This window comes from Rousettus aegyptiacus, unplaced genomic scaffold (assembly GCF_014176215.1).
Source record: "Rousettus aegyptiacus isolate mRouAeg1 unplaced genomic scaffold, mRouAeg1.p scaffold_m13_p_3, whole genome shotgun sequence".
In the NCBI taxonomy this organism is placed as follows: domain Eukaryota; kingdom Metazoa; phylum Chordata; class Mammalia; order Chiroptera; family Pteropodidae; genus Rousettus; species Rousettus aegyptiacus.
Window position 1 is genome coordinate 40,181,741 of NW_023416306.1, and position 20,461 is coordinate 40,202,201.

At 37.4% G+C, this 20,461-nt stretch overlaps 1 protein-coding gene across 4 annotated transcripts in view; it reads right to left on the reverse strand.

Annotated features, from left to right (window-relative positions):
* Window positions 1–20,461, reverse strand: part of PCSK5 (proprotein convertase subtilisin/kexin type 5) — a 400,819-nt gene that overhangs the window by 56,387 nt on the left and 323,971 nt on the right. For all 4 annotated transcript variants that reach the window (XM_036218095.1, XM_016127089.2, XM_016127088.2 and 1 more), the window contains one exon: window positions 20,381–20,449. In XM_036218095.1, coding sequence (XP_036073988.1) covers window positions 20,381–20,449 — 69 coding nt within the window. The remainder of the gene's footprint in view (window positions 1–20,380; window positions 20,450–20,461) is intronic.

Here is a 20,461-nt window from a genome sequence, read left to right on the forward strand (position 1 = left end):
AATGATGAACTTTCAGAAAGAGAAATTAAGAAAATAATCCCATTTAGAGTTGCATCAAAAATAATAAAATACCTGGAAATCAAATTGACCAAAGAGATAAAAGACCTGTTATCAGAAAATTATGTCATTGAAAAAAAATTTCAAGAAGATACAAAATAAATGGAATATGCCATGTTCATGGGTAGGAAGAAACAACATCATTAAAATGGCCATACTACCCAAAGCAATCTATAGATTCAATTCAATCCCTATCAAAATACCAATGGCATTTTTTCAGAGAGCTATAACAAATAATCCTAAAATTTACATGGAACCACAAAAGACCCTGAATAGCCACAGCAATCTTGAGAAAGAAGAACAAAGTTGGAGGTATCACACTACCTGATATCAAACTATACTACAAGGCTGCAGTAACAAAAACAGCATGGTCCTGGCATAAAAACTGGAACATTGATCAATGGAACAGAATGGAGAGACCAGAAATAAATCCATGCCTATAAGCTCACTTAATATATGATGAAGAAGGCAAGAATATGCAATGGGGCAAAGACAGTCTCTTCAGTAAATGGTGTTATGAAAACTGAACCACCTTCTTATACCTTCTTACAAGAATAGACTCAAAATGGATTAAAGACTTAAAGACCTGATACCATAAGACTTATGGAAAAAAACATAGGCAGTAATCTCTCTGATGTTGCTACTAGTAATTTCTTTTTAGACATATCTCCTCAGGCAAGGGAAACAAAAGAAAAAAAAATAAATGAATGGGACTGCATCAAACTAAAATGTTTTTGCACAGCAAAGGAAACCATCAACAAAATAAAAAGACGACTGACTGAATGGGAGAAGATATTCGCTTATGATACATCCATTAAGGATGGGTGTATCATACAACTCAACAAAAATCCATTTTAAAAATGGACAGAAGACCTGAACAGACATTTCTTCAAAGAGGAAACACAGATGGCCAATAGACATATGAAAAGATGCTTAAGGTCACTAATCAGAAGGATGCAAATTAAAACCACAGTGAGATATCACCTCACACCTGATAGAATGGCTATCATCAATAAATCAAATAACAAGTGTTGACAAGGATATGGAGAAAAGGGAACCCTCAGACTGTTGGTGGGATTGCAAATTTGTACAGCCATCATGAAAAACAGCCTGGAGGTTTCTCAAAAAATTGAAAATGGATATACCTTTTGACCCAGCAGTTGCACTTCTGGGTATTTATCCAAAGAAAACCAAAACAATAATTCATAGAACTCTATGCACCCCAATATTCTTAGCAGCACAATTTACAATAACCAAGATATGGAAGCAACCTATCCAACACATGATTGGATAAAGAAGTTATGGTTCATATACGATAGAATATTATCTAGCCATTAAAAAAAAATGAAATCTTACCATTTACAATGACATGGATGGACCTAGGGGTTATTATGCTGAGTGAAGTAAGCCAGACAGAGAAAGGTAAATACCATATGATTTCACTTATATGCAAAATCTAAGGAAAAGAACAAATGAATCAAAAACAGACTCACAAATATAGAAGAGGAGTTGGGGGGCTGGGAGAAAGGGGTGAAGGGTTAAAGAAGTACAGATTAGTAGTTGATAGAGGGTCTTAGGGATGGGGAGCATGGCATAGGAAATGCAGACAGCATTAATGTAATAGCAAGGTGTAGAGCCAGAAGGGAGAAAAAGCAATCAGGGATCATTTCATAAATTATATAAATGTCTAACCAGTGTACTGTATACTTGAAACTAATAATAAAATTTTAAAAAGTTATGTTTACATTATACTGTAGTCTATTAAGTGTGCAATAGTATTATGTATAAGTAAACAATGTATATACCTTAATTAAAAATACTTTATTGATTAAAAATGTTAACCATCATCTCAGCCTTTAGCAAGTCGTAATCTTTTTGCTTGTGAAGGTTTTGCCTCGATGTTGATGGCTGTTGAAGGGTAGTGGTTGCTGAAGGCTGAGGTGGCTGTGACAATTTCTTAAAATAAGAAAACGATCAAGTTTGCTGCATTGAACAATTTCCCTGTAGCATGCAATGCTATTTGATAGAATTTTACTGGCAGTAGAACTTCTTTCAAAATTGGAGTCAATTCTGTCACACTCTGCCTTTGCTTTGTCAGGTAAGTTTTATGTAATATTCTAAATCCTTTGTCGTCATTTTAACTGCCTTCGCATCATCTTTACAAGCAGTAGACATGCGACTCTTCCTTTTACTTGAACACTTAGAGGCCATAGTAGGGCTAGTAATTGGCCTAATTTCAATATTGTTATGTCTCAGGAATGAGGGAGGCCCAAGGAGGGAGGGAAGGAGGAAGGGAGAGGGGGGGCAGAGAGAGAGAGAGAGAGAGAGAGAGAGAGAGAGAGAGAGAGAGAGAGAGAGAGAGAGAGAGAGAGAGAGAGAGAGAGAGAGATTGAGAGAGAGAAAGAGGAATGGCTGGTCGAGAAGTCAGAACACACACATTATCAGTTAAGTTTCTGTCTTAGATGGGCAGGGTCTGTGGGACCTCAAAACAATTACAAGAGTAACATCAAAGATCACTGACCACAAATCACCATGGCAAATATAATAATAATGATAAAGTTTAAAGTATTTTGAGGATTACCAAACTGTGACACAGAGACACAAAGTGAGCAAATGCTGTTGGGAAAATGGCACTGATAGGTTTGATTTATGCAGGTTGCCACAAATCTTCAGCTTGTAAAAAAAACAAACAAACAATATTTTCAAGCTGCAATAAAGTGAAGTGCAATAGAATGAGGTATGTGTATATACATTTCTGTTGTTTTAGGCTACTCAGTTTGTGGTACTTTGTTACAGCAGCCCTAGGAAACTAATACAGTGACTAATATAGTGTGTGTTTAGGTGGCACCGTTTTTCTCTGTGTTCTGCCTTGATCTTTAAAATATTGGGAAGATAGCTACTAGAACTACTTTCTAATCCACCTACTTCTTTTTTCCAATGAATTCTAAATGCTGTATTTTCTTCTCCACACTGCCTGTGTTTAAGATTATATATCCTTGGTTAGGTGGGGAGCCAGAGAAGAGAAAGAGCAATTAGAGGGATCGTTTTATAAACTAGATAAATGTCTAACCAATGTATTGTATACTTGAAACTAATAAAATAGAAATTTTTAAAAAAGAACAGCAAAAAAGTATTACATATCCTTGCTTAAAAATATTCACATACCACTCCTAAAGACCTTATTATGCAGTCTTACTATGCAATTCAAGACCATCGACCCCTCTAGCAGTTAGCAAAAGCCCACATCACATTGTCAGCTAAGGAATGTCGTTTAGGACACAGGCCTTGCAACACTTCATTTGGGCCTTGCACCAACAGTTTACCCAAACCATTCACTTGAGAGCCTCCTCCTATATAAGGGGTTTGCAGTATATTGCATCATTGCAGTTTTTAAGACCTTGCTTGGAATCTCCAGTCTATTCAGGATACTCTGCCAAAGTTGACTGGCCTGGAGCAAAACAGAACAATCCTTTGGATAGTGAAATAAGAGTCTGGGGCTGCAGGAGCCAAGCTGGAGAATGTGAAGAGACTGGGTGTACAGTCCCACTGAAATCATATTTTTTGTTACCTCTCCATTCAGACAAGAGGAGGTTACAGAACGCATAACCTCTCATTTCCTGATTTTGCTTAGGTGCATTTCATATTCTCAGCAACCAAGGAAACTCTCCAACTAAATATATTGTTAGAAAAAAAGGAAACAAGACAACATACATTTATCTCCCTTGCTGCCTAAACAGAAACAAAACTGCTGAAAAACAAAATTTATTCTCCAACAGACATATTTTCTGGTCATTACTTTTTGCCCAAATTACTGGTTTGTGTAAACAAACTAGGGCTTGTGTAACCAATTCCTGTTATCTGGTGGGGAAAAAAATCTAAAAGTCATTCTGCGTGAAATGCTCTTTAAAAAAAAAAAAAACCTCTTACATTTTTTCAAAAAGATATTTTGAAAGACTCTGCCTATTCATCATCAGGAATATTTTAAAGAAGTGATGTTTTCTTTTGTGTGTCTTCAAGTCACTATAGCAACTGGATCACTTTCTACTCATTAATCAGGAGGCACTAGCCAGAGAATCTATCGTTCCCTCTAGGTTTGGAGCCTTTGTCTATTACTCTACCTTATAAAAACGTGACAGATTTTGGAAATAGTTTTTATCAAAAATATTTCCCTTGATCTGAGATTTTGCTATGTTCAGTACCATGTTCATTACTATACATTTTCTCCTCTGCACTATTTGATGGCTTCTGTGTACTACTAGGTATGTTTTGATTACTCCTTTCTCCGTACTTCTGTGCTTTTATTTATTACAGCTTTGGGAGGTTTTGCTAATTCTCCAGAGATGTGTGATAGATTAAACTCTTCTGTTTCCTCTTTCTTATGTATATGGTCAGGTGGAAGTGTAGTGTGCAGTTAAAGATGGAATTTTGTTTCCTTTAATGTTCTTTTTAAATTCCTCCTCTTCCTCTAAAGTCAGCAATCCCATTGTGATTTTTACTACTGACACTTGGACCTGATGAAACAGTGATGAGTGATAAGCACTATTGGTAATCATCTGATGGCCTGAGGGATTCAGTGACCATCTTTCCAGAGATCCATACACTCTTTGAATACTTGGTTTGCATGCCAGTTGCTGGATGGCTCTAAAGGTCATACAAAATATGACCTTGGAGTGTGTATAGTCCAGAAGCTGCTAACCAGAATCTAGTTTCCAGAAATATTCTGTTGGCCAGCACAGTGTTGACCCATACTATGTTTAAAGAAATCAAAAGATTTCCCATGAAAGTCTGGATTACCTTAAGTTCTGTCTGCAACAGTTAATGGGCTGAGCAGCAAATGACTCCTCTAGGTGGGTGTTCCCCTGTGGGCCTGAGTCCCCAGCTGGCCCACCTGACCATGGTACTTGCCTGGCACCTGTAGGTATTTGAAATGAGGACCTTTGTTCTTTTTTGATTTCTACTCCTCTCCCCAATTTTTACTGATACACTGAAACCTAGATTTTTCAGGACTTGGCTAAAGCTAAGAGCTAATTAGTGGTAGCTTTAGAACTAAGTTCAGATTTACTGACCACTAGCCCAGAGTTTCATGTTCTTTGAAGATCAAAACTATGTCTTATTGTGTTTCTGCTGTGGAATGGAGTACACACTAAGTACCCAGGAAATACATTTTAAACTGACTATAACTATAATTATACAAATCCATGCGGGTGATCACCAGGAAAGGTTGCAACAACTCTTTTCACCATGAGCTTTTTGAAAAACTGTGTGATATTTAGAATAAGAAGGGAATTTTTTTTTCAGGTATAGTGAAACACGTGGCCAGGTGCTGATCATGTGTATGTGTACATGTGTGGGATGGAGTGGGTAAGAAAAAGGGGGGTGGAAATACATTCTCCCAAAGTGGTAGCTTTTCATGATTTTTCAACTGTAATAGATTGATCCAAGGGCTTGGAATTATAAACAAGATGGAAGAGGTTAGAAGCAGCATTATGATCACAGCACTGGTATATCTAGAGAAGGTAGTAAAAGATTAGAAACATTTTTATATTATTTGTTCCCCCACCTATTAATGAATGGCACATATCCTGGTCTCCAGCACACAGTGATTTTATTTACCCCACCAATCCCATGTTAGAACAATGCTATGTGTATAATATAAGGATGGGTCCCCAAGTGTATGTGCGTGTGTGTGTGTGTGTGTGTGTGTGTGTGTGTGTGTGAGTGTACCTACAAGCATGCATGTAGGTTTTGTGAGAGTGGGGAATTAAATACTGAATAAAAGGTAATACTCCAGTTTTTGAGAGCCCTTTCTCCTCAGATCCATTCCTAAAGAGAACAAAAATTAATGAACAAATCCTGATTGTTTTCATGCCACAGAAAATAAAGGGAAAAGTTGGCCATAAAAGAGAACTTGGACTATGGTAATACTTAATCTAAATGATTCCTAGGGAAAATGAACTCGATATCATAATAAAAAAAATATATATAGCATCTTCCAGTGAGGTAGGCCACCACCCACCACCAAGACATAGTGTTTTTCAGAGAATTGCAAGGCTGGAGGTACTCCGCTGTCATGCCTACAAGCGCTTTAACACAGGAGCTTTCTAGTGATAGAGAAAAGATTTTATGGAACAGCCAAACACCCAGTCTCTACCAAGCCAAGCAATTCTTCCTAATGAACCTCATGTGACCACTAACATCATTCCAGTGGCACTTAGATCTAAAAACAAGAGGGATTTCACAGAATGATTAAGTCTACATAAAAACATGTAAAGTAGAAAGCAGGCTGACAGTTATCTGCCAGATTTGGGGAGAGTTCAGACCCACCTTAGATTGGCTGTCTATCTAGTGTGATTCTTTCAGATAATCGCCAGCTATCTCTTCCCTTCATTTCATGTTTTATGGGCTCGATTGTTCTGTGAAAACTCTTCTATTTTCCTTCTCCATGGCATAGGGACACCCCAGGACTAGTTTTCAGGGTGCACTTAGAATAAGAGCTCTGTTTTTTAAGGGTGGTTGTTTTGCAGTTGGCTGATTCCTCTCTCAGACACTACAAAGATTCTGTCCCTAAGACCATTGTTCTTCCTGTCATTTCAAAGCTCTCCAGGGGCCTTCATTCATATTGGCAGGTGATACGCTATTTTCAAGCCGTGGGTAATCATAGTAATTCAGCATTTTTCCTTATTAGCACTTTTGAATGGAGAAAGTATATGGAAGCTACTCATCTGTGCTGTCTCTTTTCTCTAGGTTTAGAGCTTTTATGCTCCAGATGGGCTATGTTGTTTGTCCAAAGGGATTAAATGAAAGCGTGTCTACCAATCTTTCTAATGGTCACAAATTACATGAATGAGAATGCTCAGCATTTCTTTTTTCACTTTGAGAGAAGCTGCTGGCTGTGTGGGAAAGCCATTGTTATTTTCATTCCTGGTTCCTGAGATGCTATTGAAGGAGACGTGCTCAAATGATAGGCACACACGTGGGTGCCAAAGTGCATGAGTGTTCCTTCTTGGTGATGGGGCAATTTTCCAAAGCACTGATACATTTTAGGAATCTCCAGTATTTTCTAAAAATTTTAACACTGATGGAAGAAGGGCAAGCTTGACCATAGAAGGCTCAAAAGTTCATTTATTTTGATATGTGTTTAGAAGGGGACAGCATTCGGTTTTCATGAAAACACCATGAACACCAGCGTTCTTTACTAATGCTATAAAAGATGAAAGGGCTTATTTTGCAGTGAGAATTAAATGGGCACACATTTAGAAACTTTTGGAGACACCTGTAATTTTTCCAAGCCACCATGATCCCTCCTCTAGGCCCATTATTGCCGATTATATCGACGCGTAGCAAGTACATGTAATTATTTTTTTTACAGGAGACTATTTACTTTATTCATCTAACATTTTGGCTGTAAGCTTTGCTCTCTTTTTGAGGAAATACAGTTATTTGGCCTACTATGTGAACATTTCTAAGCCTATGCTCGTGTTTCAATGTCTAATAGGTTATTTGAAAATTATACTTTCTTCGACCAGGGCTACATTTAATATACCTAAAGGGAAATGTGAGGAAGTTTTCTGTCTTTAAGCTACTTTTAGAAGCTGTAGATTCTAAATGTCTGAAAAATGGGCAGACACAATAAGGTAGGTATTGGACAGAATTACAAATCAGAAAATATGTGACTCGAATGGGCACCAAGTGCCAATAATTTGTTCTCTTTACAGGGTTGCAACCTTGGGTTGTTTTCTTTTAATATTTCATTTGAAAATGACTTCAAACTTATAGAAAAGTTACAAGAATAAAACCATATACCCTTTACCCTGAGTCAACTATTAACATTTCATCCCATTTGCTGTATACTTTGCTCACTTGCTCTCTCTCTCTCTTTCTCGTGTGTGTGTGTGTGTGTGTGTGTGTGTGTGTGTGTTCAATCACTGAAAGACACATATGTCGTGGTCCTTTACTCCTCAATATTTTAATGTATATGTCTTAAGAATAAATATATTCTCTTATATAATCACAGTATAGTCATCAACTTCAGGAAATTCAAAGTTAATAAATATACTTATCTAATCTGTCTATATTCCAGCTTTTTTCAGTGAACCCAGTAATGTCTAGTAGGGATTTGTGTTAGGATTACATATTGCATTTAGTCACCTTGTTTCTTTAATCTAGAACAACTCCTTGGTGCTTCTTGATCTTTTGTGAAACTGACATTTTGCAAAGGCTACAATAACTTTAAAAAAAATTATTTTGGAATATAAAGCTCTTTTTAATTAAAGTATTAAGTGGAATCTAAACTAAACAAATGAATAAACAAAACAAAACAGACCATAGATACAGAGAACAAAATGATAGTTGCCAGAGGGTTGAGCAGTGGGTGGAATGGGAAAAAAAATGAAGGGAATTAAGAGGTGAAAGCTTATAGTTATAAATAAGTCATGAGGTGGGGGTGGTTCCATAGTGTAGTGGTTAGCATGTCTGCTTTATACGCAGAAAGTCCTGGGTTCGCACCCTCGTTGGAGCCACGGACCATACCCTGGGTGTGCCAACTGCATGCCCCGCCCCCAGAGATCCAGCTCTCAAGGGGAAAATGGCAACATCCATAGGTCAGGGGTGGAAGTGGGGGGTGGGACGGAATCAAAGAGGGGGAAAAAAAGTCATGGGATGTAATGTACAGCCTAGGGAATATAGTCAATAACATTGTGGTAACTTTGTACAGTGACAGATGATTACTAGACTTCTCATGGTGATCACTTTGTAAGGTATATAGATGTCCAATCACTATGTTGTACACCTGAAACTAATGTAATATTGTATACTGACAGTAACTTTTTTAGAGCACATTTCTTATTTGGCATTTACCTGACATTTTCTCTTGTTTAGATTCAAGTTAAGTTTTCCATATTATGTGGTGTCCTTTTCAAGGTATCATATCCAAAAGTAACCAAATCTGTCCATCTTTAGTGATGTTAATTTGCACAAGTCTTGGTTTTTCATTTCAAGAAATTTCCTCATATTTCAATTTAGTACAACACTCAGCCCCTGAGGCTGGTGAACAGTTCCTTTAAAACAACTGAAAGAAAGCTAGTCCAGGAGAGATAGGAAGAGAAGTTTCAGAATTCAGAGCTAGCATCAAGGCAGGAAGGGATTTTTGAGATAATAAAACAACATTAATAATTATGCCATTAATATTTATAAAAATATTATAAAATGCTATTTATAAAAATCTTTATAAAACGTTTATAAAAAATGCTAACATTTGAGACTTTACTATGTTCCAAACTCTATTATGTATTTAAATTGTGTATTAGTTTACTATTGCTGTCTTAATAAATTACCACAAATTTAGCACCTTAAAACATTACAGATTTATTATTTTACAGTGGGTTAGAAGCTAGTATGCATCTTACTGAGCTAGAATCAGAGTCCTGAGACTCTAGGAGAGTCCATATGATTCCTTGGTCATTTGGATTGTTGGCAGAATTCAGTTCCTTGCAGTTATAGGACTGAGACCTATTCTCTTGCTGGCTGTCAGCTGAGGGATGTATCCAGCTTTTAGAGGCTACCCAAATTTCTCACCTTTGGTGGGAGTGAGGTGGGGTGGGGTAGGGGTCATGGCAAACTTCAGTTGGCTTCAAAACAAACAACGATAGATCTCTCCTCTCATCTCTCTGATGACAGCTGGAAAGGGACTCTACTTTTACAGCTCATGTGCTTAGATTCAGCCCACCTGGATAATCTAGGATACCATCCTCATCTTAAAATTTTTAACCTTAATCACATCTTCAAAGTCCCTTGTGTTGTGTAAGGCAACACAACATAGGTTCCAGGGATTAGGGTATGGTTGTGCTTGGAGGAGTCATTCTTCTGCTGACCATAGATGGATTATCTCTTTTAATAGTCACAACAATGCTGTGAGGTAGGTACTGAAATTATCCCCAGTATCCATGATGCTAACAAAATTTAGAGATGTTTAATGAAATTCCCAGGATCACACAGCTGGTAGGTAATAGACTGGGGCAGGATTAACTTTAAGCAGAGGGTTTTATCTAACCTGGAGGATTACAATTTTTATTTTAACAGCAAAATCCTTTACCAAATGGAAACTGATAAAAAATAAAATACCTAAAAAAGATAAAAGCAAAGCTGTCTTAGCTAAATTAGGAGAAGTGGATAGTGAGGGAGGGAGGGGCTTCACAGAACAGGGGGCAGACTCCTGATCCATCCAGTCCCCCTTCTTCCAGATGAGGATGTGAGGTCTGGAGACAGTTGTGAAATGACTTGCTTGAAGTGAGCTCTGGGACTGGAGTATATGGCTCTTTCACTCCCCAAAAGGGCTCTTTGAAACCTTGAACCACAGATTTACCTATTAGTGGTCTATTTGTTTGTTAGATACAAAAATTATGTATTGAGCATCTACGTGTGGTCGGCAGGATTCTAGGTGCTGATAATACAACAGTAAAGATAGTAAAGTCCCTGCCTGCTTGTAAGTTATATTGTAGTGAAGGGAAGAAATGCAGCAAACAAGTTTTAAAAGCAAATAAAAATTAAAATATTAGGTAATTGTATGTCATTTGCCAGAATTAAAATAAGGTGATTGATGTGTGTATGTGTGTGAGCTGGGGTGGGGGAGAAGGAGACAGAGACAGAGATAGTCTGGCTTTAGATTGCGTGCTGAGGGGGAGCCTCTTAGCAGATGATATTTAAACCGAGATGTAATGATAGGAAGGAGCCAGCTGCATTAATATCTCGGGAAGAGCATTTGGAGGGAATGAACAGCTAGTGCAAGTCCTGGAGGTAAGAATGAGCTGGAAGGAATCAAGACCAGGACCCTCTCAGTAGCTGGAAGGTGAGGATGAGGAGAGACAGGTAGGTGATGAGGTCAGAGATGTGTAGGGGTCGGGTTCCTTTGATTAACACACACATTTGTTGGTTGTCAAGCACCATCTACTAGTTCTAGCTTGAGCCAGACATTGAATTGTTGAATAAAGGACTACTGGCTTGTTGGCAGAACAAAAGCATAATGCTCAGTCAGTGAGGTGTTTGTTCATTGGACAGGGTTCCATTGCTTTCCCTCAGTTACTTGCTAAGTTCCCATGTGGCCTATTCCATTAATATCACATTTGGGCACATAATGTAACAGTTGGACAATGGCTTTGGGTAACTGTCATTAGCCATGGTAAAGTTAAGCTGTTACTGACTTCATGGTTCTGATTTGTATTTTAATATTCAAGAGTATAATTACTATACACAGTCCCAAGGAATAATTGACAGATTTATGTTTGAAATCTCAGTAGGTCAGACTTCCCATTTGTAAAACTTTCAGTTGCTCCTTTGCCTAGCACATAAAATGAATTTACTTCTGAACCGAGACCTTGTATGCCAAATTTTTACAGTCTTAAATATAGTATTTTATCATTACTATAAATGGTTCTTGACTTACCTCCCACAAACCCTTTAGTGCTGCTGAAAGCAAGAGGCCTCCCTAATTCACTTGTTTCAATTCATAGAAGATTTCTAAGTTGAAGCCAGGTCATTTGGATAATATTTCAAATGTACAAGCTGAATTTCTGTTAAACATAATAAATCTGCAATTTTACAATTGGCTTTAGCAGTTAGCATGATCGTATTAGGCTTTCCAAAAAGCACTCCTTCAATACAAACTCCTTCTTCAAGACTTATCTCCAGACCTTATCTGAAGGTCGATGTTATCACTGAAATGTTGGGGACATGGTAATATGGAGACTGCATTTTTTTTGTTGTTGATTTATTTTTCTAGTGGAACATCTAGGTTTCTAGCAATTATTTTATGGAATAAAGATCCATCATGATGATAAATCAAGCTGTCAGCTCTTTCTGGTCCAAATTAGAGGTTGGAGAGATTGAGAAACTTTTCTATTATAATATTCCAACCTTTACATCTCCAGATTACATGTTACTCCTCTGAAAGTAACATATTTGCCATATTTGTCCATGGATTTTCTCTTGTCATGTTGATCTGATTGAATAGGGATCGCTCAGGTAGAAATACTCCTCTCCCAGTGGTCTCATTGGGGCTCCCAGTCTCTAGTAGCCATGGAGCAAAAGGCTAAGAGGTAGGCACCCCTGGCTGGGCTGCCTGCCTGGTTCATACAAACATTCACTTGTCTCATGTAATGGTGGATAGTTTATAGATGGTCAAAACACACTGTTTTTATGAAAAAGATTTGGAAAAAAAAAAAAAAAGTTGGCTGCTACAGAAGGTCCCTAAGCACAGCTGGGAGGAACAAAAGTTTGATTGACCCGGTAATATCACCAGTGAGAACATGACTAATGTTGGGCGATGTCAGCATGGATACCGCTAGTCTTCCGCTGCTTCAACTTTGGGTACTTGACCAAGGAGTGGTCAATGAGGCATGGCCCTACCTAGAACCTATTCTTGAGCCTGCTGCCTTCTCCAGCGCACTATGCTGTTTGGTCCCCCTTCTGCTTCTCATGTCCTGGGCTGGCCCACTCTGCTGGAAGCTGAACTGAAGGCTGTTGGTAGGGCTACAGCCAAGCTTTTTCTGAGGGAAGGCACAGGGAGACTACATGGAAAGGATGAGTCTAGACTCCTACCAAATTACCCTCCTGTTGACTTTTAGAAGGCTGGAATTTCAGGCCCTAGAGGTGCAGAGGCAATTTACTGACACTCGTTGTTGGCCCAGCTCTTAGTTGGAGACCTGCCTGTTGAGCAGCTGGGTATCAGCATGCAGATGCTCCTGCCTCACCCACACTCAGCTTCTGTCTATTCTGGTGTCAGCTCTGTGACTTAAATCAATTTTTTCCTCCTCAGCCAGTGGAGCTGGAAGCTCTTCTTACCATCTGGTGAAGGACTGTGAAATGGCCGTGTGGCAGTGGCATAGGGAGATGGAGTGTTAGAGGTAAGATGAGGACAGCTAACAATAGGCACAACAGCTACAGATATTTACTGAGTACCTACCTGGTGACAGGCACTATGCTAAAGGCTTATGACACAATGACACACGTTAGATGTGTGCCCTCAGATATAGCAACAGGCCTCGTGATGATAGGAAAGAAAAAGGGTAGAAATGGAGAGAAAGCAAATTGCATTTTATTTTGATATTAATAATAGAAACTCTTGGTTTCTCTCTCTTAGGGAGGCTAAGATATGATCATCTTTCTAGTTTTCATTATAATCTCTAAGGCCATTGTAGGAGGTAAAAGGAAGGCAACGTATGGATATTTTTCTTTGTTAAACAGAATAGAATTAGAAATGAAAAGTGTATGGGACTTGCCCAAAGATTTCCATTGTGGTGGGGGAAAGATGGAGATAGATATTAAGATTTCAGACTCCATTTTCCAAAATGCCACACAATCAAATAAGGCTTCACTTTTCAAAGTTCTAGTCACTGCTGTTGGTCTCACTTTATTTTTGTTTTGAATATGATGGACAGACATAAGCTGAAGTCTTGATTGCTGAGAGATTTTAGAAATATCAAACATTTCACTAAAAGAAGTTAATTTGGCAACATTTTTCTAGCTGGTTATTTTTAAACATGCAAAAGAGACATTCTCATTGGTTTCTAGATAGTTCTGTAAAAGTGAAATCCATCCTACCAGTCCAACTGCCCCTTGCCCCCAGTCGCTGGAAGTTTAACGTTATAGACCCCACATTGCTTTCAGGAATGGCAGTGGTCTTCTGAACTCCTGTACCCTGTACGCTATGCTCAACCACACTCTGTGCTTTTGTTTAACTAGGTTTGTTTTGAAAGTAATTGGCTCAGTTGTCTTTCTGCAAGTATACGTGATCCAGACAGTATTGGCTCGCAGCTCAACTTCACAGGTCAGTTACACAACAAGTAGGAGGAACTTTGATTATACCCGGCTCCGGGGGAAAATAACATAATAACAAGAAGAGCCAAGATGATGAGCTAATTGCTCTAGAATTGAACTTAGAATACCTCGCCACTATTTTCTTCTCCACCATAACTGTAAGAATGTGAACTTGAATGCAGGAAGAGCAAAGGGAAACTTCAGCAGATATAACTAAGGAACACAAGAGTATAAGCAAGAATGAAACAAATATGGTAGTTTGACCTTTTTACAAAAATGGTATCTGAGTGCAGTCTACTCTGAAAAAAGAGCAAATATTTGGATGTCCTTTGGGTTTAGAGCCAGACAGTTCTAAGTTTGGATTTGGCTCTAAAACTTGCTAGACATGTGGCTTTGGGCAAATTACATAAGCTCTCTGCAGCTTAGTTTTCTCATCTATAACATAGGGATAAGCATTTTGAATGAGAAGATTGCATGAGAATTAGAGATCATGTTTGTAAAGTACCTAGCATGAAATGGACAGTAAGTTGTAATTATTATAAAAAATGTATTCACTTCTGCTTCAGCTTCCATCCTCAACAAAGTATTCTAAAAATGATGTTGAAAATATCTGTTTATACACCATCTTAATTAGTGTTTATATACCCATCTTATTAACTCTGATTACACATTGGAATCAGTCAGGGGTTTTCAAAAACACAATGCCTTGCCCCAGACCAATTAAATCAGAATCACTAAGAGTGGGTCTCAGTGCTGCATTTTATATCTGTCTCCCCAGGTGATTTTGATACATACCAAGGGCCGAGAGCCACTGGCTTTTCCCATTTACATGTGAGCCCTTGAGAGCAGAGAACATATTTTATTCTCCTTTAACCAAATTCAAAAAATTAGAGAAAGTTGTCCAAATTTCCCAAACTAGGCTCATATGAGCATATTTCTTGGGAAGCAGATAAAGACAAGAGATACCAGCATATTGTTATTCTCTCAATAGGGATTTGAAAGGGTGGGGATAAAGAAAGGTCACGGTTCTTTCAGCTGACAGTTCACCTCTTGACTGCACATCATTTACCCCTGGTCCTTTTTTTGACTCTTTAATTGCCAGAGGATCAAAGAAGCGAGACAGCACAATACTTTGGGAAACACCATCAGTTAAAAATAAAATAGAAACTTCTTCAGAAAAATTTATTTCAAAGGAGGAGAAAGTCAGACACTGCCAAGGTAGGATAATGGGCAAGATCAGAGAGGCAGAAGAGAGAAATCAGAGAAACAGAGTGGGCACACATTTGAGACTATTTCATGTGCAAACATATTATGCAAGACCTTGGAATATACTAGTAACAGTACCAGTCATTACCGCAGTGAGAATGTAATAAGGGTGTTCACAATATTAGCTTCTCTTTTGCAGGCATATTGCAAGATCATACCTCCCTACTATGTGATCTTGGGCATGACCATGTGACTTGCTTTGGCCAAAAATATTGTGAGTGGGAGTTGCAAGTGTCACATCCTGGGGAAACCATTAAGAGCCAGGGTACTTTTCTTTGCCTCACAGCAAGGTACTGGCTGCTCTGTCAGTCTGGGTCCTGGACTGAGAACCATGCAGAGCAGAGTTCTTAGCTGACTCATGATGGAGGTGTATGTAGCATGAATAAGAAATAAACCTTTGTTGTTTTAAGTTCTTGAGATTTTGGGGTTGTCCGTTATCACAGCACAAACCTGCCTATCATAGTGCATACATATTACAAAGAACTTCTAAGCTATTTCCTCTGTGAAATGTGTAAATAAAGTTATGCAGAAATTTGCTCGAAACTGTTTAACAACTCTTTCACTCCCCACAAGCATTAAATTGGTCAAGTTTCAGTGCTTCTCTAATCATTAATTTGTCTATCAGTAAAAATTGTTGGTTTGTATATGTGAAAACATATCTACATTAAATGTTTAGCAGAATGCCTGGTGAATGATGATGCTTGATAAATATTAGGTTATGCAGTCCTATTATTTGTGGAATAAACTGAACAAATGATGAGAAAGCAGAAAGCACAAATCCAGGCAATAAATATTTGCTAAGTGAATTAATAAAGAAAGCCAGGATGAATAAGGGACCACAAAACTGTAAAACTTCTGCTAATTCTTCGAGCATAGGGTTCTTTTTTAAGGTTTTATTTCTTCTAAACTCCTGTGTTGAAAATGAAGTATCATTTAGAAAATGAGGAGAGGCAGGCTCTAATGAATGAAAAATAAAAACAATCTTTTTTTTTTTTTTTAAAGACAGCACTGTCTAATGGAGCTTGCTTGTTTCTCTTTCTTTTTTTTTTTTTTCAGCAAACTAGTGACATTGGATTTAGATTCTAATCCTTCTTCTGAAGCTGGCTTGTGTTTGGCCTTTTAAGGAAAAGAAGATCCTGAACTGCCCTTCCCTATCTGTCCATGGAGATGATGGTAGCTAACTACTTGGGTCATACATTAAGGTTAGCACAATGGTGAGTGATGCTTTAGGTCACTGGAAAGTAGGTTCTTTATGAATGTTGAGTTTTACTTTTATGATCAGTAACTTCTTTCCCATTAAAGGAGACATCAGCCTAGTATAAATTTTATACTATAATGCCTTTAATTTGGAAGGTACCAAAACAGTTTGACACTGTTTTGTTCTCCTGAAAATTTGTGGGAAAAGTCCAATGGGAGATCTGGGTAGAAGCGAAATAAATAGTGATCTGTGACTACAATATTTGCTTTGAAAAACTGTGTCTGCCCCATTGGAAAGCTAAACCATGACTTTTCATCTCAGCATCTCAGATGTCTCTATATTTTCTCTTCTGTGAACAAGTTCTCATTCCTTAATAGAAATGTTGTGATGTCTATAACTTATTTTTCAAATTGTTCAGGGAAAAAAGGGGATCTAGGTGGAGCATACAAAGTTGTTCATTGTACTGGTATTTTAGCCTTTCTATAGCTTTGAAAGAAAAATTGAAAGTTGTTTTATTTCTTTATCTTGTTTTACTTAACCTCCATACTATTTTTTTTCCATTACATTGAATTTTTTTGAAGAATACAGGTCATTTGTCTTATGCATATACCACATTCTGGATTTATCTTCAGGCTAAATAAGGATTTCTCAACCTCGGAGTTAATATTTTGGACTGGATAATTCTTTGTTGTAGATAATTCTTTGTGCATTATAGAATGTTTAGAAGAATTCTTGACCTCTGTCCACTAGTAACAACCTCCCAGTTGTGATGATCAAAAATATCTGAAAATATTGACAAATATCCCCTTCAGTCATAATCATCTCCAGTTAGGAATCATTGGTCTAGACACTTTTGTCAAGGATACTAAGCAATATTATGTACTTGTTAATACATCACATCAAGAAACACATGATATCAGGTTATGTGGAACTAATGATGATAATGATAAGTGTGATAACTTGGTTAGGTTGGCAACCAGCAAATCTTTCCAATGTAATTAACTATTAATTACGGAGGTACGTTGAGTCTGTGTGATTATCATGTTACTGAACAATTTTCCACTTAATAATTTTAGCATCCACTGATGAGTCCCCTTTGAGCCACTAGAGGATGTAAAATAATGATTTTCTAATTCTTCCCTTGCATATATACGAGCTGAAATTTTTCTGTAAAGAGCTTTCTCCTTTATTATATTTTCCCTTCGTCCTTTGTCTTTTTTAAATGTCATTATTGATGCATGGATTCTGCTCAATTGAATTGTAATTTTTTATCATCAATATTTTTTTCATGCTCAAATTGTCCCAAATTGGCCAGTGGAAGCCCATTTACTCTAATTACTGTGTCACTTATTATGAATGTGTAAACCATTTACATGGTTCAAAACAAAATATGTAAAACGGTATATCTAGAGAAGTCTCACTCTCATTTCCTTTCCCCTTCCTCCATAGGTAACCATTTTCATTGGTTTATGATTTATCTTTTCTGCATTTCTTATTAAAAATAAGTAAAAATGTACATATACATACCTATAATTTATTTTGTTACTTTTTCTTACCAAAAGGTAGCATATTATGTGCACTTTTTTGCACCTTACCTTATATTTAATAGTATATCATAAAATCACTATCAATTCATATAGATATTCTTTGCTCTTTTTATGGCTGCATAGTACTCCATAGTGTCTGTGTAATTTAGTTCATTCAACCAGTCTTCAATGAATGGGCGTTTAAGTTGTTTCCAGTAGTTTGCTACCACAAATAATGCCATAACTATGAATATGCTCTTTTGAATTGATGGATGTGTATTCTCAGGGTAAATTCCTGGAAGAGATGTTGTGGTGTCAAAGGATAAATGCATACGTAATTGTGTTATATACTGTCAAATGTCCTTTATCAGTGGTTGCATCACTTTGCTTCCCACCAGTAATAAATAAGAATGTTTTCCTACAGCCTTGCTATGTGGTATGCTGTTAGCTTCTGTATTTTTCCAGTCTGATAGGTGAGAAATGGTAAATCACTGTAGTTTAAATTTGCATTTCCCACATAATGAACAACAGTTAAGCATCTTTTCTTATGCTTAAGGGCCATTTGTTCCATGTGTTTTTAAAACCTACTTTCTTCATAATTTCCTGGCTGTTACCTTAGATCATACTCCTGTTACTTCATACCTGGATTTTTGACATAGTCTTATAGCTGGTTTCTCTGCCTTTAGCCTTTCTTTTTTTCACTGACTCTGAACACAGCTAATACAGTTACCAAATTAATCTTAATAAAATACCTCTTTAAAACACTCTTTCTTAAAGAACCTTAAGATATTCCTATTTAGCCCCGGAATACTTTTAAACTCATTAGTCCAGAGTTAAAGATATGATTTTTCAGTCACTTCTCCAAACTTCTTTCCCTATGCCCTTATATTTACTTATTCCCTCTGCAAATTTGGTACATGCATTGTCCTAAAATCCATGATAGAAATTCTTCTCTCTAAACCTTTTTACTGCTATTGTCCAGGTCCAAAGCCCCTTTGTAGTATAGCCCTACCTTCTTATCTCTCTAAATTCTATGGAAACTTCAAGGCTTATCTCAAATCCCATCTTCTGGAAGCCTTCCTTGACCATTTCTGTGTCCAGGGATTTCCTCCTTCTCTAAATTCTGTCATTGCAAATGTTTGTCTCCTTATTTAACAATTAATTTTAAGTGAGGTGGTCTCCACCTCACTTAAAATTAAAAAAAATTTGTGTATATTTTTCTCCCAAGACTAGGGGTTATAGCCATTTTAGTGAGAAAATGCTAATAGATTTTTATCACCCACCTATGAACCAAGATAAGGGCACATTAACCTCGATTTTACTGACAAGATGAAGGTAAAGAGATCTTATTCAATTTGATTAAATTATTGAGTCATTGGTGATGAAGGTATGGGCCCCAAATCTTAGGCTATAGTTATGTGTCATACTTATTACCACATTTCCCAAATTAAAACAAAAAAGGATATTTTAAAACATTAGGTAAAAATGATTCTACTTTCTTATATTCTCAATTAATGAACAGATATAATTTAGAATACTTAGATTTATCTTAGTTAAACTTCCATTCTAGATACTGATGAGAAAGGCAAAGAATTTGGCATCGAATACTCCTGAGACAAAATGGTATTATATAAAATGGTATTTGTTTTCAGCCTGATAGAAGGCCTATAAACAAATCTGATTAGCAAAAACATCATGGAAACTCCATGAAGAGAAATTATTCCATGTATCTTTAGGTTGAGTTCCCTTTCAAAGATCCTTAGACCCAAATGGTAATTAGTTTCAATATCTTGCCTAAATTTACAGCAAGATACATTCCTGGAATTTGGTGGCTTTCCTCTTTTTCATTTTATATCCAATCCAGTGGTGCTATGTGGTATAGACTTTCCCTACCACCCTCTCCACAGGAGAACCAGGCATACCTGGGGGAAAATGAAGAGCCAGTGATGTGAATTAGAGGATCATATGAAAGACTGATGAGTGTTATGGGGACTTCAACTCACTATCACCACATTTTTTTCTCTAAGGATTGTCTTGGGCTTGAAGCAATTGAATCATTTTTGCAAAGGAAAACTCTCAAACTCCTGACAGGCTTTTGTGTTTTACATACTGCATGAGTCAGAGTATTTAGACATTTCTTTGGTTGAGTTTCTTTCTCTCCCATCACTGTTCATCTTCAAATCTGTGACTTTGAAAAGCTAAGGAAAGACCAAGTCCCAGGAACCTTGAAATATGGTTGCCGTAGGTATCCTCTGCCAATTAGCTAACAGCCAGAGAAAAAGAAGCCTGTCCTTTTCTAAACTTGAATTGCATGAAGACAGGTGACCTATCCATTATCTCAAAAGGCAGCATTTCTCACTGTAACCCTGTAGGCGTGGTAGTGAGCCCACTTAATGGATATTGATGGTGACACTGATGATATCAGCAATGACAAGAGTCCCTGCTGAAAGAATAACAGGATGAGGATGTGTGAAAATGGACATAGCTATTTCAACTCTTTAGCCAACAAAGGAAGATGACATACCCGAGCTGCATCCCAGACATCCTTCTTCACAAGGCACACATTCTTCATAGTCTGGGTCTTGAACTTCATCTATATAGTGAG